The sequence below is a fragment of the Chiloscyllium plagiosum genome, unplaced genomic scaffold (genome assembly GCF_037043375.1).
Source record: "Chiloscyllium plagiosum isolate Xiang-an unplaced genomic scaffold, Cpla_swu_hap1 HiC_scaffold_15, whole genome shotgun sequence".
NCBI classification, from domain to species: Eukaryota; Metazoa; Chordata; class Chondrichthyes; order Orectolobiformes; family Hemiscylliidae; genus Chiloscyllium; species Chiloscyllium plagiosum.
Window position 1 is genome coordinate 70,013,538 of NW_028270153.1, and position 27,512 is coordinate 70,041,049.

The 27,512-nt window shown below is 41.0% G+C and overlaps 1 protein-coding gene across 1 annotated transcript; it reads right to left on the reverse strand.

Annotated features, from left to right (window-relative positions):
* Positions 1-1,918: 1,918 nt before the first annotated feature.
* prelid3b (PRELI domain containing 3) lies at positions 1,919-27,341 on the reverse strand. The gene is made up of 6 exons (XM_043676990.2): positions 27,182-27,341; positions 20,170-20,338; positions 12,559-12,648; positions 7,608-7,678; positions 6,915-7,017; positions 1,919-5,612 (listed from the first exon to the last, which is right to left on the reverse strand). The coding sequence occupies exons 1-6, from the start codon at positions 27,211-27,213 to the stop codon at positions 5,499-5,501; spliced, it is 579 nt and encodes a 192-aa protein (XP_043532925.1). The 5' UTR covers positions 27,214-27,341; the 3' UTR covers positions 1,919-5,498.
* Between the last annotated feature and the right edge of the window lie 171 nt (positions 27,342-27,512).

The following is a 27,512-nucleotide window of genomic DNA, read 5'->3' on the forward strand; positions in this document are numbered from 1 at the left end:
GATTAATACCCATGCACACACATATACACCGCCCCCCCACCTCCCAAACCTGCCAACCCATGGGACATTACCACAGAGGCTATCATTGCCAGGGTAATGGCAATACGGGGATTTCATCCCACAGGAGTCTTTGAGGAAGGGTCACCCCCAAGGAACTTCTACCTCTGCCTTAGAGTCTTTGAAGATTTCTGTCTCCACAACCATTTGAGATAGCGTTCCAAAGATTCAATCCTGTCAGAACATTTCAACTCTTAAGTAAGCTTATTTTCAAACTGCGACCTTTAGTGCTACATTTGCCAAGAAACAACATTGATTCCACATCCCCTCCTGTCAACACCCCTCAGAATTTTACATTTTTCAATAAAGTTCATGGTTTGACTGGATGCCATTAAGTATTATTGCCTGATGACATCTGAAAGATGTCTACATTGGGTGATTTCCCCTGAATTAGTCCCTTGATAGAACATGGATCAATAAACTGTGATTTTGCTCTTAGTTCCCAAATCTGCTTGAAAGGTTTCTTTAAATCACATTTGTGCTTTACCTTTGGTATCAGTCCCATGAAAAATAAAATTGGTTGTGTATTTTGATGGTAATCATTCCACAATCTACTATTGTTGGTGTGAATCTAAAAGCCATACTATTGCCTTTATTCTGCAGCACACACTAGTATCCAGCCAAATGAGCTCACCCAATCCTTGTTCATTACCATAAAGAACAACTACTTCCTCCTGTTAGGCAGTCTGGCTATGCTAAATTGGTCAATGTCCAGGGATTTGCAAGCTAGGTGAATTAGCAATGGGAAATGTAGGGTTACAGGGATAGAGTAAGAGGAAAGGATGCCCTTCAGAGGGTCAGGGTGGCCTCAGTGGGTCAAATGTCCACACTGATGTTCTAATCCTATGGGAGTCCTGTGGGAGATGATGCTCAACCAAAGGCCCACTGGATAGTGTTAATACATAAATGAAATCTCATTCAAACAATGCCTAAACCTTTTTTAAAAGTAATAGTTAAGATCATAAGATATGAGTAGAAATTAGGCCATTCAGCCCATTGAGTCTGCTCCACCATTTAATCATGGCTGATAAGTTTCTCAACCCCATTCTCGCTTCCTCCCTGTAACCCTTGATCTCTTTGACAAGCAAGAACCTATGTATCTAAGTCTTAAGTATGCTCATTGACCTGGCCTCCACAGCCTTTTGTGGCAGTGATTCACCACTCTTTGGCTGAAGAAGTTTCTCCTTATCTCCATTCTAAAGGGTCTTCCCTTCATTCCAAGTCTGCGCCCTTGGGTCTTAGTCTCTCCTACCAGTGGAAGCATCTTCCAAACATCCACTCTGTCCAGACCATTCAGTATTCTGTACGTTTCAAGTAGATCCCTCCCCCTGTCTGCGTGGGTTTCCTCCAGGTGCTCCAGTTTTCTCCTGTAATCCAAAGATGTGCAGACCAGGTGAACTGGCCATGCTAAATTGCCCGTAGTGTTCAGGGATGTGTAGGTCAGGTGCATTAATCAAGGTTAAATATAGGGGAAATGGGTCTGGGTGGGATACTCTTCAGAGGGTCAGTGTGGACTTGCTGGGCCCAAGGGCCTGTTTCCAAACTGTAGGGATTCTCTGATTCTACTCCCCTAACCTGTCCAAATCCTTTTGCAGTCTTCTGTAGCAACACAACAAAGGAAAATCATTTCTAATCAGCAACTTCCCCAATTCCTGACCCCCACCAAGCTCACTTCTTGCATGTTTGTTTTTAGCTCTTGCATGGGGTCATCAATCTTTGATTCAGTTAAATAGAGTCTCATTTTGAGCACTTCGCTGTCCGTGTTGTAATGGATATCCAAAGTCAGCTATCTGTCCTCTGACTTAATAGTTGCGGGGGTGCAGACAAATCTTAAATCCAAAAGAATACACTGACAATAGACTACTTTAAAAACACTAAATTTTATTGTCTGTTGTTAAAAATGTTAACAACTTGGCTGGAGCTTGAAGTACAATTCAGTGCTATTAAAATAAATACTATTCCATACAAAAATGTTATGGAACTGCAAAGTAGCAGAGATCTTACACAGGAAAGTCATTTTAAAAAATGTAACACTGTTGTGTTTGAATTGAATTAGCCTAATGCAATGTTTCATTCTTCTTGTTGGTCACATTAAGTTAAACAAAACCTTCATCTAGCAAAACATTAAATAATAAATGTTACTAGCAGCATATAAAAAATGTTTGTATTTCTGTAGCTGTAAAACCTTCCATACCTTGGGACATTTTATGTAGCAAAAGAAATAAAAGTAGATACAGTTTGGTCCAGGAAGGATCATCCATTGTATCATAAAAGTAGGTGTAAAGGTGGAACACAGAACAGCCCTCCGAGTCCAATTAACATATAACAGAATTCTATGTAGAACTGTCCCTTTAAACTCTCAAAACAGTATGGATTACGCTGCCTAATCAAACCTGCTTCCTTTTGGACTCCACTTTTAAAAGAGCGGTCTTTTGAGCTTGTAGATATCAGGCAGTAAACCAGACTAAACCCCATATAAAGTTTATGGGGATGAACCACCCATATCACCTACTTCTCCAGAAGGGCATCAAACTTTGTATTCCCAGAGAATCAAAAAAACTATCCCACAAAAAAACTGTACTCGTGTGAACTCTTCGACATGGAGCTACTGACCATACAACACAAAACCACAGAAGCTGAATATCTGAAGTCCTGTATAAAATATGCTGCAAACACTCAGCTTAGGTGGTAAGAGGAAGGTAGCATTAATACATCAGTCTCTTGACCTTTGTCAGAAGTTGTTCTGATGAAAAGTTAATCGACCTGAAACATTAAGTATACCTTCCCCTATGTATTTATCTACTTCAAGCTCAACTCCTTGTTGTACAGTTATACAAACTAAGCCTTAACAGCAAACTCATTATATGCAGTGACATTTTCCAATATATTAATGGAGAAACCCAATTTATTAAAATTTCATTCCTATTCACGTTTAAGTGGCACAAATTATCTGTATGTTCGACAATGGCAAAACTCCAAGGTGAACTGAGAGATACGCATATTAAGTATTGCTAACAGGATTGCTTAAATTAAAATGTGATGTTTGGAACAAAGAGGAGTTTTTTTATTACAAGAAATGTTGTATGTGATGCTTTATGGAAAATAGTGAAGATCAGGAGTACCCACAAGTCTCTGCATCAGATTTTCATTGTGTCCTGGGTCAGAAGGCACAGGTGAATGAAGGCATTGGTAATTGGTACTTGCCACTGAAGCAAACTTCTGCACAGGAGACACAAGCTCTGCATTTGCCCTCCCTCTCAGTATAATGAAGGCAGAGCACAAAACCTTCCCTGAGAGCAAACCAAAACCCTGCTGCACATAGCTGGTAGTCTGTAAAATCAGTGCCCATAACAGGGAATAGCTCAGCAGCATCACTTCAGGAGACAAAAGCTCTCAACTCTCCCAATAAAAACAAAAAAAGTGGTACAGAAAGAGAGCTCGGAGATAAGCAGCTTTCAAGTATGCCAGCTCAAATATGATTCTCAATTCCAAACTGTAGCGAAAGTTACGGTCAAAGTCTAATAAATTAATGAAGCACTCACTTCTTAAGCTCATCTTTAACTAAATACCATTGAGTGACTTGTATAGAGTAACATACAGTATTTCAAACACAGCGAGGTCCCACAACTAGTAAAAAGTGATCAGTTAATACACCTTTGATGGCACTGAAGGAGGAATGTTAGCCAAAGCAGTAGGAAATCCCCTTTTGTCAAATACTGACTCGGGGTCTTTTATGATCGCTTAACTTGATAAAGTTTCATATGAAGAATAGCATTACTATGTGCTGTGTCACTATTGTATTGTCAATGTTTTAGTGTGGCTTGTATCAGCTGCCTTCTGATCCTGAGGCAGGGTTGATGGCAAACTGACACTTCAATCAACAACTCTGCAAGTTACAGTAAACACTTTACATTCAGAACTGGAAACCTTTGGAACTAGAACCCTGCAAAATACAATGAAATTCAAATTCTGTACACTCTTAAGTGCTTTGAAAACCTTTAAAGCAACTTAAGAATAAAAGAGACCACAGAGGGCGAGCCTAGCTCCAGAATTTGTCAAGTGTCTCTTACCACAACAAAGATTCTTCTCTACAGAAAACACAGCACAAGAATTCTCATTTGGTAATGCTATGTTTAACCGTGAGACGTTAGTGTGGAGCTACTAAAGTATTGATTCCCTATGGTCAACAAGTGGCTACAGTAGCATCCTGGGTATAAGATCAGTAGCCAAAACCAACACTGGGTCTTAGGGTCAGAAGACAGAGCCCCATGTCTAGTTACTAAGGTAGCCATGATATGCAAGGATGATCACAAAGCTTCAGTGAAAATTTGATAACTCCAGAAATTAATAAACTGAGGTGAGGCGAACTGCATTTTCTTGTGCTAATTTACTGTTAGATCAGAGGACAGTCCTGTGACGATTAAAAATAATTAAGGCAGAACAATCTTATGGCTGCTCTTTTAAAAAAGCACCTGATCTAAGTTCCACAACATTCAGAAAACTTTCAGTTATGCTTCAGTGCTTTCGGAATGTTGACACAACATAGAATATCCTTGGCAACTTTGTTGGACAATTCACACTGGGTTAAATTGTAAATGTTAATGAAACAAATAGATTACCAAAATTTGGTTACCCAGAAATTCACAGGAACATTCATACAAAATGCACAATTTCAACATTTTTTTAAGGATGATGGCTATACAATTGGTTTTCTGCTGCAGACTTGTTATTAACCTGAAGACTTCAAATCTAAATGTTTTAGCTCCTTAAATTCTGTACAATATTATCTCTCACAATGATAAAGGCCCATTTATTTAAGAATATTGCTGTACATGACTGAGAACTGGATAATAGTTCTACAAGTTTAACTTCCTAATTTTAATACTGAAATTTAAATTATGCATGCTGCAATATTTGCTGTTTGTCACAGGAGGTTAAAGCAACGACTTTTCTCAAGTTCTCAGAGCAGTTAACAGACAGGATCTTTGTTTAGTGATCCACCAGGGAGGGTACTGCTTTATGATCAACTCAAGTAAACAGCACAAATACTTTCATTTTTAAACTCTGCAAGTACATGGGCTGCCAAACTGGAGATCACAAGCTCCTCCATCACCAACTTTGCCATCTTTCAATTCTGTCAACATTATAATATACCTAGTAATAAATATTGAAGCCAATACTTCCCTCTGTGCATCTATTCTAATATATTCATCAAAACAAACCAAACACCCCTTCAGGAAAGCCTCTGCACTGCATAGCAGGTGCACAACCACAATCAGTCGACAGCTGTACATGGTGTGCCACTGAAACAGAGCAAGAATCAAGTAGGTTTATGCTGCTTCAACCTGAAGCCCTGGTGAACTAGGGAAATGAAATGCACAGTGGGAAGGAATTGGCTGAGTAGCTCAGAGGCCAGCAACATATTTCTCAACAACTCTCCATTACTCTACTGATGTCGCAGCCATTGGCATTTTGATACTTCCTCTTGCAGATGCAGCCAACTCTTCAATTTCAGCATTTAACCTGCGGATTACCCACTCCATTGCTTCTCGTCCCTGCACAGAAAAACAGACGTTGAGCAGTGGCAAAAACAGAGCAAGTCATTCAATAAATATATTTAAGGTGCATAGCCAGGAAAGAACAATTATAAACCAAGACAGTAACACTGTTTGGAGTCTGTTGAAAGCAATTCAGCCCATTAGTCAAACCATACAAGCCAAAAGTAGCCTCACAACTATTTCTAATTCCTGTCAGTAACTTTCAGGGCAAGCATTACTGGTGCTGCAATTGCCATTGATGCTGACAAGGCAGAAAATGGAAATGTATCTGGTTCACAAGAAGAGAGTCAGTATGCCTACAATGCTCAACTAAGTCAGGGCTAATCTCTTAGATAGGAAAAGAGATAGAAAAGAGACTAGCAGCATAGAAGGATATTTAAAAGCGTAGGAGGAAATGGTTGGGAGGGTGCATGAGAAGTCAGGACAAGCACACAGATAAATCAGTAATTGGGTTGTTGAAAAATCATCACTGTGGCAGATACAAATTGTAATGTCAAAAATAAAAACATGCACTCATAATTCATAAAAATTACAAATAAAAGTATAAAGCATTGCATAATTCTGATCATTTCAGAATTCACAACTAAAATACATTGCAAAATGCAGGACTGCTTAGTTTACAGAAGTCACATAGCAAAGTAGAGAGTCATAGAGATGTACAGCAAGGAAATAGACCCTTCAGTTGAACTCATCCATGCCGAACAGATATCCTAACCTAATCTAGACACATTTGCCAACACTTGGCCCATATCCCTCTAACCCCTTCCTATTCATTTATCCATCCAGATGCCTTTTAATTGTACCAGCCTCCACCACTTCCTCTGGCATCTCATTCCATGCACACACCACCCTTTACGTGAAAAAGATGCCCCTTAGGTCCCTTTTAAATCTTTCCCATTTCACCCTAAACCGTATGCCCTCTAGTTCTGGACTCCCCCCAACCCAGGGAAAAGGCCACGTCTATTTACCCTAACCATGCCCCTCATGATTTTATAAACCCCTATAAGGTCACCCCTTATCCTCTGATGTTCCAGAGAAAACAGCCCCATCCTATTCAGCCTCTCCCTCTAGCTCAAACTCTCTAACCCCAGCAACATCTCTGTAAATCTTTTCTGAACCCTTTCAAGTTTCACAACATCCTATAGGAGGGAGGCCAGAATTGCACACAATATTCCAAAAGTGGCCTAACCAATGTCCTGTACAGCTGCAACATCTCAGAAATACAATACAAGTAATTTTTAAAAATTCTCTTTTCTGTTGTATAACATACAATTCTCTTCTCCCAATCACTGTACTCACTTTATTTGCATTAGCAGAGATCGTGTTTGCCATTATTCCTTCCATATAGCTGCTGAGACTGACCCCTTTCACACTGATAATAGCTTCTTGGGTAAGGATAGTTCTGAAACAACAAAACAGAATTATACAGGAAATCCTACGAGAAGAGGAGCAGCAAAATTATTAATATATAATTTCCAAGTTCATTTTCTACTCGATTCTACTATAAGCAATTGCTGCAGAAAGCAATTTGCCTTTCCACTGAAGGTAAGTCAACAAGATCTGTGGATTAGACATTGGGAAACATCTTTACATTGAATGTAGAAAAGATGAGACATCAGGGAGACATAGTAACACACAAACCAAGGAATGGATGCATCTTACAAACTAATGCATTGCCTGGAGCTTGTCACTAGCCTCATTGAAATTGACAGAAAAGGATTGGCACCAGACTGGCAGCTGGAATGCGAGTGGTTGACATGAGAAATTTATGCTCTTAGAAAGTTTCTAATTCTCCACTTGTCGTCTTCAAAGCAGACAGTGGACTGCTCTTAGTCACCCAAAAAGAAAACATGGAAGTTACCTATGCAACAAGACCAAGAAGAAATCGAAATATTTCCAAAGTGGAGTAGCCATATAGACTCGTGACATTGCTACTGTAGATACAGAGTGTTTTGTGTAGAGTCACTGCACTTCAACAACACTTATACCTACTTTTCCGGATCCTGCGGGTGAGGTTTATACTCCAATCGTTCATCCACTGATACTAGATTTGTTAATGTTATCTGAAACATACCATAATGAAGAGACAAGACTTTAGATATTATTCAGAACAGAGCTCTACAATTAAGATACTCAGAGTTATACACCATTAATGACAGATAACATGCCCACCAATAAAATGCCAAAGTGGATGATGGTGCCTGGTTTCACATCAAACCTAGAATATGGTCTGATTTGAGGGCTGTGAAGTCATGTCAGCTTGGTATAAATCATAAGGTGAAACTGTACTCCCAGTCTTGGGAGAGACCACACGCTGGGTGTTTCAGTGAATGGAAACTCATCATTGGTACAGCAGGGTTTGCTGTTCTGTAGCACAGTGTTACACTACATTGATCTTCACATTATCACACTACTACATTCTGCTATGGAGATAATGCTGAATTACACTAACTTCACAACAGACTACTTGATATGGCAGGCCCATGACTTATGCGCTGTATGAGTCTCCCTCTTATTTTCTTCATTTAACTATACCATTATGTTCTTCTGGTCCTTTTCCCATCCATGTATTTATTTAGACTCCCTTTCATGTATTAATGCTATTTGCTTCAACTACTTCATATAATCATGAATTCTACTTTGCACAGCTCTCTGGATAAAGTAGTCCTCTTGGATTCATTAGTGACCCCTCATATACTCCTACCAGTTTTGAACTCACTCAGTAGTAGAAACATTTTCCTTACATCTACCCTATCGATTCCTTCCATCGTCATAAAGACCTTCTATCAGGTCAAATGAAACTCACTTTTTCCTGGAGGGAAGTCCTTTGCTGAGGTATAACATCTCAGTCCTAATATCATTGTACATCTGTAGTGCAGCTTCTGCAGTGCCTCTGCATTCTTTTCGTAAAATGGAAACTGAAATTATAGATAGTGATCCACCCAAGATCCTGCAGAAACGTGGCATAACTTCACTAAATTTTAATTCTATTACACTGCAGGTACCTTTTAACTTGTTTTTAATTTAACTAGTTTGAGAGATTGAACAAGGTCTCTATTTCTTAAGTACAAACATGCAGCCAGAGGGAAGAATCGTGTTACTTTGATTCTTTTTGATGCAGTTCTATTGTATGATTCTGGAAAGCAAAGAAGAAATTTTCACTCGTGCACTGTCACAACATGTGAGGTACCTTGAATTTTAGACTAATGGAAAGGACCAGCATCAGTCACCTCAATATTCATCCAGCCAATGATCCAGACAGGAAGGTGTGTCACAATAAATTTGAGAATAAAATCTGAGCTGGCACCAGAAATACTGCCCATGAAAGTTACTTTGATTTCATAGCCCAACTGGTTTATTGAACTTCTTCCAGTAAGGGAATCTTTTACTCCTGTAATAATTGTTACGACTTGCAGGAGGGTCAGCTACCAGAAGACAGTTTTAAGATAACTTCTCTCTAGTTCTTTTTCTGATCAGGAATGCACTACCTGAAAGGGTGATGGAAAGAATTTCAAAGGTAACTGGATGAATACATGAGATGGAAAAACATTGCAGTTATAGGAAAAGAACAGGGAGTGTGACTAATTACACATATTGTTCTGAACTGCAAGATCCATTGAATAGAATGTGTTCATGTTAAAAACAAAACCTGAGGCAAATCCAGAGAAGCATATATAGTCATTAATCAATTCTTATCAAAGGTGATTACCTGAGCTGTTTCAAAGCTTGGATAAAGAGGAGTTTTTCAGGGATTAAAGGTGGAAAGAAAGCCAGAGGGTTTGAGGGATGGAAATCTAGAGCTGCAGGCAAAGACACCTGAGTTCACGGTTTCCACTGGTGGCAAAAAGAGGGGATTTTGGGGTTCACAAAACACCAGAATCACAGCAGCAAGGTCACAGAGGGATTTAAACATGACTAAGAATGTAAAATTTGAGGCATTGAGATACTGGATGGCAATGTAGGTCAGTTAAGTACATGGGTGTTCATGCTGATGTGGGGGCTGGATTCTGGACAGCAGAGTTTTGGACTAGCAAGTTTATGAAGGAAGCACAGGAATAATCAGAAATAGCAACATAAGGTGCTGGAGAAACTTAGCAGGTCTTAGAGAGAGAAACAGACTTAATGTTTTCAGTCCAATTATGCTACTTCAGAACTTGGATTTGAAATGTTAACTGTTTCTCGCTCCACAGATGATACCAGACCTACTGAATTTCTTCAGCCCTCTGTTTAGAGCTCAGGTTTTCTGCATCCACTGTATTTTGTTTTCATTAGAATAACTGGATTTGGAGTTTAAAAGAAGACCTGGATGAGGATTTCAGCAGGAGATGGACTGAGGCGGTGGAAGTAGGCAAACGGGAGGTTAGAAGCTCAGCTCAGGATCAAAAATGCAGGAAAGGTTTAACCTGAAACCATGGGCAGGTGAGGGACAGGATGAGTAGCAAAGGAATAAAGCTTACATCAGACACATCACCTTTTGATACCAACAGGTTACCGAACATGTGAAAGGAGAAAATTAAAGTTCCCTAAGGCCGAGTGTTATACAAGAAATCTGAGGACACAAAAGCAGTAGAGGGGCTGAGTGGATTGATGGAGAGATAGAGGAGCAAATTGCTGCTGATGCTGGAATCTGTACTGAAAATAATCAATGCTGGAGATCACAGCGGGTCAGGCTGCTGTGATTTCCAGCATTTTTCTTTGTTTTCAGAAAGAGAGATAGAGTTAAATGTAGTCAGAATACATGTGGAATTTGGCCCCTTGTCAGTCCGGCTTTTCACTTCTGTTACTCTGCAAGATTATTCCAGTGTCAAAAAGTGTGGTGCTGGGAAAACACAGCAGGTCAGGCAGCATCCGAGGAGCAGGAGAGTCCACGTTTCGGACATAAGCCCTTCATCAGGAATGTGGGAGGGAAGGAAGTTGAAAACTGTGGATGTAGGTGGGGCAGTAATTGTGATAGATTGGTGGGGAAGGTGGAGCGGATAGGTGGGAAGGAAGATGGACAAGTGGGACAGGTCAAGAGGGCGGTGCCAGGTTGGAGGGTTGGATCAGGGATGAGGTGGGAGGAGAGGAGATGAGGAAACTAGTGAAGTCGACATTGATGCCATGTGGTTGAAGGATCCCATGGTGAAAGATGAGGCGGAAGTTCTTCCTCTAGGCTTTGGGTGGCTTGGATTTGGCGGTGGAGGCAGCCCAGGACTTGCATGTCCTTGGCAGAGTGGGAGGGAGAGTTGAAGTGTTCGGCTACAGGGCGGTGGGATTGTTGGGTCCATGTGTCTCAGGGATGATCCCTGAAATGCTCTGCGAGTTGGCATTCTGTCTGCCAAATGTAGAGGAGACCATACCGAGAGTAACAGATGCAGTAGATGAGGTGTACAGCACAGGTTTTATACCTCTTGTGGCGGCAAGGGAAGGTGCCGGGTGTGCAGGGTGAGTTGGTTGGGGACGTGGATCTAATGAGGGAGTTACAGAGTGAATGATCTCTGCAGAATGCAAATAGGGTTGGGGGGGGGGGGAAACATATCTCTGGTGGTGGGGTCTGATTGCAGGTGGAGGAAATGGCGGAGAATAATGTGTTGTATTTGATATTAGTGGGTGGAAGGTGGGGGGGGGTTCTATCCTTGTTGTGGTTGGAGGGATGGGGCTTAAGGGCAGAGGTATGGGAAGTAGAGGAGATGGAGATGCGCTGGAGGGCATTGTTGATCATGTGTGAGGTGTCTTGTTTATATTTTTATGGTCTTGTCAACCTTTGTTTTTACTATTAGGTATACAGCAGTTAGGTATTGCAGAATATGGAGTAAATTACATCTTTGGCAAACTGAACTGAAGGAGATTACTTTCATCTTGGAAAAAGTACAGGTTTTCATAATCTCCAATACTACAGCACAATCAAAGCTATTAACCAGAATGAAACAGCTTGACCATTATATCCATTATGTGTAGGGATATATTGGTCAAGATTCAAAAATAGCCTCAGCATTTGATTTTTAAGAATTTTGCTAGGAATTCAGCTCAGAGTTATCCATAACAATTCACATTCCATAAGAACACTTTAGATGAAAAGGACGCAATGGAAAAAGAGTATTTACTAATTTGGCAAATTTTTAAAGTTACATCTTTAAAGTTGGATGCTTAAAGTCTGTAGAGCATTAGAGGGTTGTAGATTTGATGTCCAATCTGTGCCAAGCTGAAGTAATGCTATCAAAATTGACTGCAGACTCCCTAGATTAGAAAAAGGGCTGGTGGGGAGTGAAAGTGCCAGCTCAAGCACCCATTCACAAAGCAAAGACACTGTGGAAAATGTGCAGTTGACCAGAATGAGTTGGGTTCAGATCCTGGTGCCCTTAAGTCAAATAGCTGCCTCACACATGGACTGGGGCAGTGGCAGGAATGCTACTCAATGTGGAGCAAAGTGACAGCACTGTTTGAGAGTAAACTATCCAAAGGTGACTGCAATAAGCTTCCTGTTGTACCATAAATGAGATACACCTGAGAATAATAAGCAAAAGTAGTAAATAACGTTTAGTGAAGACAAAATAGTTGAAATATTGTCATAGCAAAAATATCCTACAGTAATAAAGTCTGATCCACAGTGTACCTACCAAGATACCAATTAGTTTATGCCTGCTAGTCACTGGTACAAGCTGGTTGCCACAAGACCATTTTTAGTGTGTGATTTTTCCCTGGCCCTCAGGTCATTGGGAATGTTTTCTGTTAAACCTGCAGAAGGAACTGCAGATCCAGAAGCACAGCATCTTGGACATCAAATACAGCCCATTATATAAAACAGGGTATCATCACTTCAGAAGGTGAGACTGATTATTAGCTAAATCTGGAGTTTGTACAACATAGAGTTTTTCCGATCACATATTAAAACTCCAACTAAACCCCCACATATATTAGACAAGGGAAAATCATGCATAATTTCTAGTCATGTTACTTGACTAACATTCGCAGATTTTAACTCCATAGTCCGTTTCACAGGGTCCACAACGGAGTGTTCCTGTACATATGTCCGTGTCCTTGATGCACCAATGAGCTGAAAAATTGAAAGAAAGATCAATGTTTCCTTTAAGCAATAATTTAGCATTTGACAAAATGTGACATTTTATGTTATGACGAAACTAGCCACATGACTGCTCCCCAACCACATGGTTTTTAAGTGAGATTCTCCAGATTCCCAAAGCTACATCTGTGGACAATTATTTACTTTGAAAAGGTTCTTTCTTTCAACATCCTTCCACCTATGAAAGATAGTGGACATGGAAGAAACAGCCATTTCAGATGGTGCGTTTTCATATGATGCAGGTTTGCGGAGGGCTAGTAGGGCAATCCTCGAGGCAGGCTTTGTCATGTGCAGCACATGAATTTGCTACATGCTGTTGGTTGTTGTTTTTAACATTGGCATTTTTTGCTAAGTACTTTACTGACTAGTTGTAGTGGCCATTCACAGCCCACAGGATGCATCGTCATTTTACTCTGTCACTGAGTGATTCCCTGGTTCAAGGCCTCCTGGTCACTTTTATAAATGTCTCTCTGTAGCAGATCGTTCAATTAGTTGTCTGGCTGTAGCTCCCTCATGATACAGAAATACCCGAGGCATGTTTTCCATCTTGCTTGGACACGTCAGCAGAATGTTTGGAGTGGGAAGCCAGAATAGAAGTGGTGGATGATGGTGGTTAGAGAAATTTGTTCAATTATCAAATTACTCCTTTTTTTCCCCAACAGTTAAACATAAAGGCCTCAATTACATTGATCCACTGGTTGTTCAAAGTTTGTGAGAAGATTTGTAGCTCGGGTGCTCGTTGCTGTGGTTCTGTTCGCCGAGCTGGAAGTCTTTGTTGCAAACGTTTCGTCCCCTGTCTAGGTGAGATCCTCAGTGCTTGGGAGCCTCCTGTGAAGCGCTTCTGTGGTGTTTCCTCTGGCATTTATAGTGGCCTGTCCCTGCCGCTTCCGGTTGTCAGTTTCAGCTGTCCGCTGTAGTGGCCGGTATATTGGGTCCAGGTCTATGTGTTTGTTGATGGAGTTTGTGGATGAGTGCCATGCCTCTAGGAATTCCCTGGCTGTTCCCTACCATTATAGGGCAAGCGAAACAAAGAACAGCCAGGGAATTCCTAGAAGCATGGCACTCATCCACAAACTCCATCAACAAACACATCGACCTGGACCCAATATACCGGCCACTACAGCGGACAGCTGAAACTGACAACCGGAAGCGGCAGGGACAGGCCACTATAAATGCCAGAGGAAACACCACAGAAGCGCTTCACAGGAGGCTCCCAAGCACTGAGGATCTCACCTAGACAGGGGACGAAACGTTTGCAACAAAAACTTCCAGCTCGGGGAACAGAACCACAGCATTGATCCACTTCAATTAACACCAGGAACTGCCTTGTTCATCAGCATTTGAGGGAAGTAAAGTTGTGAGAGTAGACAAATATAACTGACTGGGTTTTTCTAGTGATGGAATGGATGGCTGAATGGCCCTCTCTTGGGCTATAATGGCTCTAAATAATGGACAAGTGATATTAGGACACGCTACACACAAAAAAAGGGAAGTTGTAGATAATTTGGATTTTAGGACTTTAGACTCCCAATCATCCTCGATTGTGAAAACACTCTAGCTACATCTTGCACAAATGATTTATTTACCAAGCTGTTGCAAATAGACCTTGATCTCTCTTACAGACAAGCAGTGCCAAATAGAATAATAGAATTTTACATTATAGAAGACTGTACCTGCACTGGCGAAGGAGCCACCCAGCTGGTGCCATTCTCCTGCCATACCTCTGCAGCCCTCTAAAGTCATCACTTTCAAATATATACTCAGCTCTCTTTTGAAACTTCACATTTAATCCACCTCCAACAGTATCCCAGGCAGTCTCATCTCACTCCTAGCTCTCTTGCTGACAATCTTGAAATTGTGACCCCTAGTTAATGACACACCAACTAGTGGAAACAGAATATCTTTATATACCATGTTAAAATTGTTCTAATTCTGAACACCGCACTAAAATCACCTCTTAATCTTCTCAGAATAGAACATTAGAGCGCAGTACAGGCCCTTCAGCCCTCGATGTTGTGCCCATCTAACCTATACTGTTCCATTCTCGTCCATATGCCTATCCAATGACAATTAAATGCCCTTAAAGTTTGTGAGACTACTATTGTTGCAGGCAGTATGTTCCATCCACCTACTACTCTGAGTAAAATAACTACCTCTGACATCTGTCCTATATCTATCACCCCTGAATTTAAAGCTACGTCCCCTCATGCTAACCATCGCCATCTGAGGAAAAAGGCTCTCACTGTCCAACCTATCTAACCCTCTGATTATCTTATATATTTCAATTAAGTCATCTCTCAACCACCTTCTCTCTAACAAAAACAGCCTCAAGTCCCTCAGCCTTTCCTTGTAAGAACTTGCCTCCAGACCAGGCAACATCCTATAAACCTCCTCTGAACACTTTCCAAAGTTTCCACATCCTTCCTATAATGAGGTGATCAGAACTGTACGCAATACTCCAAGTGCAGCTGCAACAGAGTTTTATGCAGCTGCAGCATGACCTCATGGTTCCGAAACTCCAATCCCTCTACCAATAAAAGCTAACACACTGTATGCCTTCTTAACAACCCTATCAACATGGGTGGCAACTTTCAAGGATCTATGTACATGGACCGACAACATCCTTCAGCACTATCCACAACTCCACTGACTTTAGTGTCATCCTCAAATTTACTGACCCATCCTTCTACACCCTCGTCCAGGTCATCTATAAAAATGACAAACGGTAGTGGACCAAAAACAGATCCTTGCAGTAGACACAAGTAACTGAACTCCAGGATGAATATTTGCCATGAACCACCACTCTGTCTTTTCAGCTAGCCAATTTCTGATCCAAACCGCTAAATCACACTCAATCCCATGCCTCCGTATTTTGTGCAATAGCCTAGAGTGGGGAACCTTATCAGATGCCTTACTGAAATCCATATACACCAGATCTATCGCTTTACCCTCATCCACCTGTTTGGTCACCTTCTCAAAGAACCCAATAAGGTTTGTGAGGCACGACCTATCCTTCACAAAACCATGCTGACTATCCCTAATAAACTTATTCCTTACTAGATGATTATAAAACCTATCTCTTGTAGCTCTTTCCAACACTTTACACACAACTGAAGTAAGGCTCACTGGTTTATAATTACCGGGTTGTCTCTACTTGAACAAAGGAACAACATTTGCTATCCTCCAGTCTTCTGGCACTATTCCTGTAGACAATGATGACATAAAAATCAAGGCCAAAAGCACTGCAATCTCCTCCCTGGCTTCCTAGAGAATTCTAGGATTATTCCCATCCAGCCCAGATTTGCCAATTTAGTAAATACTCTTTTTTAATTGTGTCCTTATCATCACACTTTCCAGAACTGCTAACATTTCCTCCTTGTGAACCTCGATTCCATCTAGTTTAGTAGCATGTAATCTCAGTATTCTCCTCGACCACCCTATCTCCTCTGACTCCATGCACATATTTCCATTACTATGCTTGATTGGCCCCAATCTTACTCTAGTCATTCTTTTATTCCTGATATACCTACAGAAAGCCTTAGGGTTTTCCTTGATCCTATCTGCCAATGACTTCTCATGTCTCCTCCTGGCTCTTCTTTACTCTCTCTTTTGGTCTTTCCTGGCTAACTCTCATGTGCCCTAACTGAGCCTTCACATCTCATCCTAACTTAAGCCTCCTTCTTCCTCTTGACAAGAGATTCAACTTCTTTAGTAAACCATGGCTCCCTCACTCGACCACTTCCTCCCTGCCTGACAGGTACATACTTATCAAGGATCTGCAGTAACTGTTCGTTGAATAAGCTCCACATTTCAATTGTGCCCACCCCCTGCAGTTGACTTCCCCATCTTATGCATCCTAAATCTTGCCTAATTGCATCGTAATTGCCTCTCCCCCCAGCTATAACTCTTGCCCTGCGGTGTATACCTATCCCTTTCAATCGCTAAAGTAAACATAACTGAATTGTGGTCACTATCATTAAAGTGCACACCTACCTCCAAATCTAACACCTGGCCGGGTTCATTACACAGTACCAAATCTAATGTGGCCTCACTCCTTGTTGGCCTGCCTACATACTGTGTGTCAGGAAACCCTTCTGCGCACATTGGACAAAAACTGTCCCATCTAAAGTACTTGAACTACAGTATTTCCAGTCAATATTTGGGAAGTTAAAGACCCCCATAACAACCATCCTGTCACATTTGCTCCTATCAAGAGTCATCTTTGCTATCGTTTCCTCGACATCTTTGGAATTATTCGAGGCCTACAGAAAACTCCCAACAGGGTGACTTCTCTTTTCCTGTTTCTAATCTCAACCTCAGTTGATGAGTCCTCAAACGTCCTTTTTGCAACTGTAATACTGCCCTTGACTAACAATGCCACACCCACACCCTTTTACAATTTTCTCTGTTCTTTCTCTGTCCCTACTCTGCTCCAAGTAGAACAAGCCCAATTTCTCAAATCTTTCTTTCTATCCAAAATGTCTCATTCTGGTATCATTCCAGTAAATCTCCTTAGAACTTTCTCCAGGGTTTTAACATCCTTCCTTAAATAAGATGCTCAGAGCTGACTACAATACTTTAAATGTGGTACTACCAATGATTTGTGGGAGGTGCAGCATCACTTCTTTGCTTTTATACTCAGGGCTCTATTTATATTCTGTGGAAAAGTGACAGTTGGTCAGAGGGGGCATTGGTCAGGGAAGATGCAATTGAATCAATTATTTCAATTTAATTAAAAGAACAAGGGATTTCATCTCATACGAGAGTTTTATTTAGCAGAAACATAAGTTTTATATGGAAAGCACTTGAATGTGACTCAGCAGTAAACTGACATCATCCAATTTAAAACAAAAACTCCTCCCATGGATTAAATTCCTATACTTAGACTAAAGTGATGCATTGGAATCTTGGCTCCTGGATCTAGTTTGGGAAGTAATCCATTGGAAGTCATCAGGTAAGGTATCACATGTAAACAGGAATTATCAAATGCAGCCAGTGTGCACTTCCTGACCTTTTCTCAAGTGCACATCCCGTTCTCTATTTTCTGAACGATGCTTAGTAGTAACTTGCTGATCAACCCAGCAGGAGTCACAGTGAAGGAACAGAAAGGTGACCTTGACCTTTTTGATGTATTGAACTATTGTGCAATAGTAGGAAGCCTGATACAGAATTACACAACTGAAGTTATACGCAACCAGTGTAACCTTTAACATACATTTCATGACAGAATACAAGATCATTGTGACTATGACTGAACTTTACTTGCTCTGTCAGTATGAATTGATGAAGCAAATGTATTATGCAATTCATAGACTCACTGGATAAAATAAATAGCAAAACTATAAACCTAAATCACAAAACTCCACCTACTAGGATTAACTTCTTCTATAATTTCATCTTCCCTTACCCCACTATTATACACAATAGATTCAATTAACTCAGCAGAATACACGTACACATGCACGGACGTAGGCGAGAATATCATTTAGCCAAACTTTACAAGTCAGACTAGATCAGTGAACCAAACGCAGTTCAAAACAATGAAAACAGAACAGAACACACTCTAGGTTTTCGTCTCCAAGTGCATACATCTATCAGATCAGTTACATGTTGAAAACTATGCATACCAACAAAACCTGGCACAGTAACTCAGAATTTATACACCAAGGTAACAGCTTACCTATATAAGTAAATAGATTTCCTATGCAAAATTTTAATGAACACAATTATGTGTAATTAGGAAAATGACAAGGTGCAGCATACGTGCAAAGTACTTCTAACAGGACTCAGAACAGGTCTTCTGGAACCTCTAGGAACATGAAAGCCAAAAAGGAAAGTTTGGTTTGTCAGCAAGAAGCTATTAATACATGTAGGTGCAAAGGCTCCTTGGCTACAGGTGACTTAGAAAGTATATAGATAACTGACTTCAGACTTAAATAGATAAATGCACATCAATAACCTTGCTTTATAAATTTCCCAGTCATTACTGGACCACAAATTAATACAAACTATGACCACATGATTTTGAGAAGTCAACTGGACTGAAGATTGATGAGACAGCTCAAACGTTTCTCAGGTTGCAAGCTCGCTGTTAAAACTGGAAATCCAGTTAGAGGATTGAATTAATTTTGAAATATTTATTTTTTTAATTCTTGGCCATTCCAAATAAAGTGCTGAGCATTCCTATCAGTTATTGTTTCACCCCACAGCTAGTGTACTGACTCTGATCTCCCTCCCCTTTGACTGCAGACCCTCCCAAGCTGCTGATATGAAGTTGCAATATCATTCTCTTCCTGACTAAAGGGGCTGTTCGCAGCCTATTATGGAGTCATCAGATTCCCATACATCAACTTCTGGGTAGTGGGAAACTGGCCCAGATTGATTAATGTCACAATGACAACTGTAAAATATGGCTTGTAGTGACCCTGTAGATTGATCCTGGTGAATGATAACAGTTTGGGACATGTTCTTAAACTTGTCCCGGAGTTCTTCATTGGGACATTGCCATTGCACTATCATGGGTCAGGGTCTACTATATTTGGAGTAGCAGTAGTTAGACATGTCACCAAACATACTAACACATAATTCACAATACCATGAACAAATGACTCTGACTTGTTAGATAAACACTGTGGTACAACAGAACACTGCTATCCCACTCCCCAGAATTACTTTCAGGCTAATAAAATGTACGTTTGGATGGCACCCCTCGTGTCAATGCAATGAGTGTGAGGATAAGGTGGGATATTTGGCACACGCCCTGGTTACTAGGGACTGCTGCTGGCGCAGCAATAGTTATGGTGCATTGAGCGGAGGAAGAGTCTGGGGGATAAGAAGCTTCATGTGAAGGTGCATTCTCTGACCTTGACCACGCCAGTTCATTCACAAGGGAATTAGATATGCTGCTTAAAAGAAAAGAGAGACTCTATGGCAAGATGACAGGGAGGCAGATGAGGAGCAGCTGAGTTGTTCTTGCAGAAAGCCAGCACAGACACAATGGGACAAATTACCTCCTTCTATTCTGCAACCATTCACTTCTATCAAGAGACAGATAGCTCAGTATTTAAGAGAATTAAAAGTAAGGAACAAAAACAGAAGGATCAGTGATAGGAAAAGGAAATGGCATGGTGAAGCAAAAGGTTTAAAATGCTTTTCAAACTGGGATAACATGACAGCATTTATAGAGTGCTTTGGTGAGCAGAAGCAAAGTCAAAAGAATAATAACTGCCAGGTTGATCATGCAAAGTTAAAGGGCAGTACTGATATAAGCTGGGGAACAAGCCTTTTACCCTTTCAACTACAGATTGACATTGTCTTTGCAGGGCTAAAAGAAGATAGGGTTAGAGGTCTTAACAACATTGGAAGGATCTGGTGTTTTGGAAAAAATAAAAACTGGCAAGATTGACAGAATACCTGGAAAGATTTGATGACAGATTCTGCTTCTTATTACCTAAAAGTGATGGTTAATAGTTCATAACAAAGAACAATACTTACTGATTTAACAACAGATGGTAGACCCCATTCCGTACTGAGCAGCCTCTGACTATGTAACTTGCCTTGGTCATCAATACGTCGATCTAATACATCCACTCCTACAACACATGGGTTCATGGGATTGGGATACTTCTGCATGGCAGCTTTGAAAACTGTTTCCCAAGGGTGGCTGAAGAAAGAAGGACAAAGATTCAGCAACAAAACACTGGAGAAGAAAAATTACAGACTGCAGAAGTGTATCGGTGAATTTTGCCTTTGACAGCAACGAAGTAGGATAATTCTGATAATTAAAAACTCCAATTCTGTTGTGAACTTGCCTGTTCAAGAATTAGTCTCTCATTTGAAGACATTATCCTCTGCTCTTTAATTCCTAAATGAATCATATTTTAAAACTTATAATGTTTGTGTTTTCAAATGTCTATGTTCAGAAGTTAAAACCGATTCCACTGTCCAGTATGCCAATTTCAACACTGTTTCTGGAATCTAAAGCATTGCATTTCCCGAGACTAAGAAGGCAGGAAGCTTTGAATTCTCTCACCCAATAAGAAACTGTAGACCTGATCAACACTAATTAATTACCATTCTTAAAATAAGCTTGTACCTTACTTATACAAGTGTGTGTCCTGAATTTACAATTTAAAACATGAGAACTTATAAGGATAGACAACAAAAGCTGTCAGAAATTTAAGGAACTATGAAAATGCTAAGAGGATATCTCAAAAAGCAGAATGAAGAAATGACATAAAGCTTTTTCTATGTATATTAGCAAATATTTAAAAAGATAGAAGAGGGTGAATGAAATTAAATTTTAAAAATGAAGAAATGACAGAAACATTGAACAAGTAATTTAGGAAAATTCTGAACTACCAATTATTAAGAGGTTAACATTGATAATTTTCAATAAATTCGAATTGGACCAAAGGGTCTATTTCTGTACTGTACGACTCTATGACTCTAGATGGCAGAATCAACAAATGACTCCAAGATAAATTGGAAAAAAAAGATTTAGGACCGTATCCTAGCATACTGGGGGAAGTTCAGGCCAAACAAAATCCCAGAGCATAACTTCAAGGATGCTGCCTGGTCTGGAGGATATATCTTATAAAGAAAGGTAGACAGTGGATTACAATGGGGTCTTGATGAAATGGGTCAATGGGCCGAGGAGTGGCAGATGGATTTAACTCAGATAAATGAGAGGTGTTGCATTTTGGGAAAGTAAATCTCAGTAGGATGTATACACTTAATGGTAAGGTCCTAGGGAGTGTTGCTGAACGAAGACACTTTGGAGTGCAGGTTCATAGCTCCTCGAAAGTAGAGTCACAGGTAGGTAGGATAGTTTGGTATGCTCTCCTTTATTGGTCAGAGTATTGAGTACAGGAGTTGGGAGGTCATGTTGTGGCTGTACAGAATGTTGGTTAGGCAAAAATGAGGACTGCAGATGCTGGAAATCAGAGTCTAGATTAGAGTGGTGCTGGAAAAGCACAGCAGGTCAGGCAGCAGCCAAGGAGCAGGGAAATAGACGTTTCGGGCAAAAGCCCTTCATCAGGAATGAAGACCGGGAGCCTCCAGGGTGGAGAGATAAGTGGGAGGGGGGTGTTGGTTAGGCTATTTTTGGAATATTGCATGCAATTCTGGTCTCCTTCCTATTGGAAGGATGTTGTGAAATTTGAAAGGGTTCAGAAAAGATTTACAAGGATGTTGCCAGGGTTGGAGGATGAGCTATAGGGAGAGATTGAATAGGCTGGGGCTGTTTTCCCTGGAGCATCGGGGGCTGAGGGGTGACCTTATAGAGGTTATAAAATCATGAGAAATATGGATAGGGTAAATAGATAAGGTCTTTTCCCTGGGGTGGGCTGAGTGCAGGGCTAGAGGGCATAGGTTCAAGGTGAGAGGGGAAAGATATAAAAGGAACCTATGGAGCAACTTTTTCAGGTAGAGGGTGGTGTGTGTGTGTGGAATGAGTTGCCACAGGAAGTAGTGGAGACTAGTACAATTGCAAAATTTAAAAGGCATCTGGATGGGTATATGAATAGGAAGGGTTTGGAGGGATATAGGTCAGGTGCTGGCAAGTGGGACGAGATTAGGTTGGGATATCTGGTTGGCATGGATGGGTTGGTCTGTTTCCGTGCTGCACATCTCTATGACATTATGACTCTAAGATGTTGAAGTGTACAGTCTGATATAAAATTACAAACCGATCAACTAGGACCCGTCAACCTGGATTTCTTAAAAGCAAACTGAGCCTGAGTCAAGAGTGAGCTGCTGGAAAAGCACAGCAGGTCAGGAGCATCCAAGCAGCAGGAGAATCAACATTTTGGGCATAAGCCCTTCGTCAAACTGAGCCTGACCAAGATTCTAGAATCCTCTGTAGTACTAAAGAAAACCCCAGAAGATACACAGGAGAATGCAGTAAAATTGGTTCCCATAGATTTTTAAAAAAAAACGTACAGAACTGTTTCTTGAAGGATAAAGAAACAGAGGACACTTGGATGTGGTGGTTGAAGTGGAGCTGCTCTTATTAACTCCTTATATAATTGACCTGGAGTTAGGAATTGCAACCTAACAATAATCGTGAAAGAAATCAGAAGGACACAGATGAATCAGCAGGATGAGTTTTTAGTTAAAAATCACACAACATCAGGTTTTAGTCCAACAGGTTTAATTGGAAGCACTAGCTTTCAGAGCGCTGCTCCTTCATCAGGTGGTTGTATGCTCCGAAAGCTAGTGCTTCCAAAAAAAAAGCTGCTGGACTATAACCTGGTGTTGTCTGATTTTTAACTTTGTACACCCAAGTCCAACACCGGCATCTCCAAATCATGATGAGTTTTCAGGTCATGAATGTAGTTCATGTTTTTAAAGATGGAAATTCATCCAATAATAATTCAAAATTGTTTTCAATCAATGAAGAATATTTTGATTGTAAAGATTCAAAATAATTTCGAGGAAGCTTAGTGTGCAAATACACAAGCATTAAAATCACCAGAGGTAGACAACCCACATAAAAGCAGAATCCTTGGTTTTATACTTTAAAGATGTAGAATAAAACACTAATGATGAATCTTTAGGTCATAGTTAAGTACTTGTAGTATCGCCTAGACTTTGTAGCAAATGTCACAGGGACACTTTATAAGCAATAAAAAGATGCCAAAAGAATAATCTAGATAACTCAAGGCTGTTTTCACTCAAGTTGTGAAATTTAAAGAATGATCTCAACTTTTGAATAGTGATAACATGAACTGTGGATCATTTCCAATGGTCAGAGAGATTGTTCCAGTGCAACTCAAATTCATTACCACGGAAGGTTAGAAATAAAGACAGAAAATGATGGAAAAACTCAGAGAGGTCAGGGAAAATCTGAGAGAGAGAAATGTTAGTTTTCCAGGTTAGAATTCCAATTTCATTAAAGTTCAGCCAGTACTTGTTGCTCATCCCAAATTCCAGTGAAGGTATGTAACTTTTCAAATACATATACAAAATGATTAGAGAAGGAAGCACTCTGTAAAGAGAATTACTGAAGCAGAATTCACAAATGATCTCAAAGGGAATTAGGCATTATACAAAAAAAATTAAGAAATGTATGGAATTAAACAGGAGCGTTGAATCAGATTAGATACACAAAACTCTTTGTTGACATTTAATTGATCTGATTTCTTAATACTTTATTAATCTCAAAGTCTGTGAGAAGATTTGTAGCTCGGGTGCTTGTTGTTGTGGTTCTGTTCACCGAGCTGGGAATTTGTGTTGCAGACGTTTCGTCCCCTGTCTAGGTGACATCCTCCGTGCTTGGGAGCCTCCTGTGAAGTGCTTCTGTGATGTTTCCTCCGGCATTTATAGTGGTTTGAATCTGCCGCTTCCGGTTCAGTTCCAGCTGTGCGTTGCAGTGGTCGGTATATTGGGTCCAGGTCGATGTGCTTATTGATTGAATCTGTGGATGAGTGCCATGCCTCTAGAAATTCCCTGGCTGTTCTCTGTTTGGCTCGTCCTATAATAGTAGTGTTGTCCCAGTCGAATTCATGTTTTGTGGCTAGTTGGTGTTCAGCTCAGCGAACAGAACCACAACAACTCTATTAATCTATTTTCAATAAGCATTACCACACATGAATTATAAAAGTTATTTATTTTTAACAGAAGTTGATCAAACCGCAGTCAGATCTGGCAGGTGATAATGACAACGAAATTGTCAAAGTTCACCATCATTAAATTATGTCTGGAATTTGGATAGATTAGCATGGGAACTATAAGCAGTCAGCAATTTTACATTCCTTTTAAGCTGCAGAATTAAAGTCTCCCAGACTGTAATCAATTGTAACTCACTGAACTGAAGAGAACTTCACTTTATACATTAATAGTCTCACTGTAAAGCAATTCAAAAAGTTACAGCATTGTGGTGAAATTAAATTCTTAACTGTGCATAATTACTATACTGAAAAACAGTATACTTGCAAAATGTAAAATGACAAATAAGATTCACATTTTTCAAAGTGTTAAGGGTAAACCTGGTTCTACAGTTCTCACGTGTGTCCCAATGTATTTTACTTCCAGGTTTGCTGAGAGAATATTTCAATATGCTACATTCTTAACTCGTTTGATGATATCACTTCTGCTGGAGCCCTAGAGAAGTATTTCACTTTGCATTAAACTAAATTCAGGAAAGCGGAAATCCACGCCACAAAATTGTCAGGTTTTTGTGAGGAACGCTCCTTGAGGTCAGTGGTGAGCTCTGTTGCTTCACGGCTGACCATGAATTGCAGGCCACTGGCCCACTGTTGTTTGATAATACAGTGCAACCACCAACACAAAGATCTTATCATATTTAACGTGACATTGCTGGTCAGGGCTCCCAGCAAGGATATGGCAGTGTACTAATAGGAATTTTTTTTCCTATCCTTCCTAATCATGGGTATCTGAAAGGAGGCCTTCATTTGTGAATACAGACAAAGTCTTTTCCCTGGGGTCGGGGAGTCCAGAACTAGAGGGCATAGGTTTAGGGTGAGAGGGGAAAGATATAAAAGAGGCCTAAGGGGCAACTTTTTCACACAGAGGGTGGTACGTGTATGGAATGTGCTGCCAGAGGAAGTGGTGGAGACTGGTACAATTACAACATTTAAAAAGGCATTTGGATGGGCATATGAATAGGAAGGTTTTGGAGGGATATGGGCCAGGTGCTGGCAGGTGAGATTGGGTTGGGATATCTGGTTGGCATGGACGGGTTTGCCAGAAGGGTCTGTTTCCATGCTGTACATCTCTATGACTATGACTCTAAAAATGCACATTGTACTTCAAATGTGGCCGAGCCATTATTGAATTCGCCATTATCAACATGCTGGGGATCTTAGATGACCCAAGTATTAAATTCAAGGTTATAGTCTATTTTAAAGATGATGAGTTGAAGGGAAATGTTAACGAAATAAAAATATTTAGAAAGCCTTTTATTCTTGCATTGTAAAAACTAGAAATTTATAAGAATGTGGTCAGGTGCAAACCTCACATATGGCAATTAACCTAAAGCCAAATTGAAGACATTTACACAAAGGTGCTTTGCAGACTTAAAAGTGCAGGGCAGTTAAAATTATTTTTACAGAATGACAGTATCTACAACTCTCATTATAACAGTATCAGATCCACTGGTGTGTATAGTCAATACACAAACTGCTACACAGACCACTTGGAGCGAGTAAATTAGACTCCAAACTCTGCAATTTGTACACAAAGTAACTGGATATGTTGCCACAATATAGAACACTAACCTTTGTGGAGATGCATGAAGAACTTTGTGCTGACTGTAAATTACAGTCAAAACACTTAGGTTCTGAATTATCAAGTGAGGTGTTAAGCCTGCTTCAAACTGAAAATTATTTTATTTTTAAAAATGTATTTGACCTGTCAAATTCTCCTCCACTGGTATGGAGTCTTGCTGGAGTATGATTCACATGCACAGGATTTCCTGAATGCAAACAACGTGTGTGGGCCAAATGAGAACATTAGCAAATTATCTGTGGCTAGTATCACCATGAAAAGTAACAGTGTCTACCAGCAACAATCCTTGGCTAAGTTTAACCAACTCCCAAAACCCTATCTACCATCGACAAGGCACAACTGAAGAGTGTTGGAATACTGCATCTGAGGAGCAGGAAAATTGACATTGAAGGCCCGAAACATTGATTTTCCTGCTCCTTGGATGCTGCCTGACCTGCTGTGCTTTTCCAGCACCACTCTGATCTAAACTCTGGTATCCAGCATCTGCAGTCCTCACCTTTGCCCAGTGTTGGAATACTCCCCAGTTGCCTGGATAAGTGCAGTTCTAACTCAAAATGTTCGACAGTATCTAGCAGCCTGCTTGATCAGCGATCCACCCATCACTTTTGCTGTTAACCACAGAGGCATAGTGGCAGCAGTGTACACTATCTACAAGATAATTGCCTCAGATCACTAAAGCTTCTTCAAAAGCACCTTCCTAACTTGTGACCTCTACCACCAAAGAGGTCAAGGGCAGCAGAAAAGTAGGACCACTACCACCAATAAGTTTCCCTCCAAACGTATTGTTGTTCCTTCTGTGTCACTGGGTTAGAACCCTGAAACTTGCTCCCTAACAGCACTTTGGGCGGATATACAGCTAATGTTTCAAGATGACAGTTCCCCAGTTTCTCAAGGGCAATTATAGACTTGGACAGTAAATGCTGATCTTCCATAACACTCACATTTGTTCCCCCCTGTCACCTCTGACAGAAAGGAGAACAGCTTACCTTCAGGCACCTACCCTGAGGGTCAGTCAGGGCCTCTCTCAGAAACACAGTGACAGGTCAGATCAGTGAAACTATCAACTAGCTGTTCGGACTGGCGGGGGGGGGGTAAGGTGCAGTCACCTTGACCACCCACATGAGGATAACAGCGGGGCGCTGCTCCCCCGGGGGCTGGAAAAGCACAGCCGCCCACGCAGCACCCGCCTCTTCCAGAACCACACACTTTCTCCCAACTCAGCGCCAGGGCCAGGGCCCGCGAGGCGGTCACCTACTTGAACACATGCTCTGAGGTCCAGATCTTCATTTTCTCGCCAATCTCTCCCTCTCCCTCTCCCTCTCCTCCTCCTCCTGCTCCTGGGACCGGGCCCGGTCTCTCGAAAAGCCTCGTCCAGGACCCGCCGGCCGGCCCCTGACGTCAGCACGCTCACGCGCGTCGTCCGTGACGTCAGCACGCGGCCGTTCGCAGGCCCCTGACGTCAGCACGCGGCCGTTCGCAGGCCCCTGACGTCAGCGCGCCGGGTCCCCGGATGTTTGACCCGACTGGCTGGCTGGGTGAGTGAGCGCGCGCGCTCTGTCTCCGTCTTTGACCTCCGTCAGCGCTCC

Excerpts from the sequence above, each read along its gene's own strand:
- prelid3b (XM_043676990.2), bottom strand. The coding sequence starts at position 27,213 with ATGAAGATCTGGACCTCAGAGCATGTGTTCAA. Across the intron at positions 12,649-20,169 it reads TACCATCTGTTGTTAAATCA|CTCATTGGTGCATCAAGGAC; the intron begins GTAAGTATTGTT and ends TCAATTTTTCAG. Across the intron at positions 5,613-6,914 it reads TCTCTGCTAATGCAAATAAA|GGACGAGAAGCAATGGAGTG; the intron begins GTGAGTACAGTG and ends TTTTCTGTGCAG.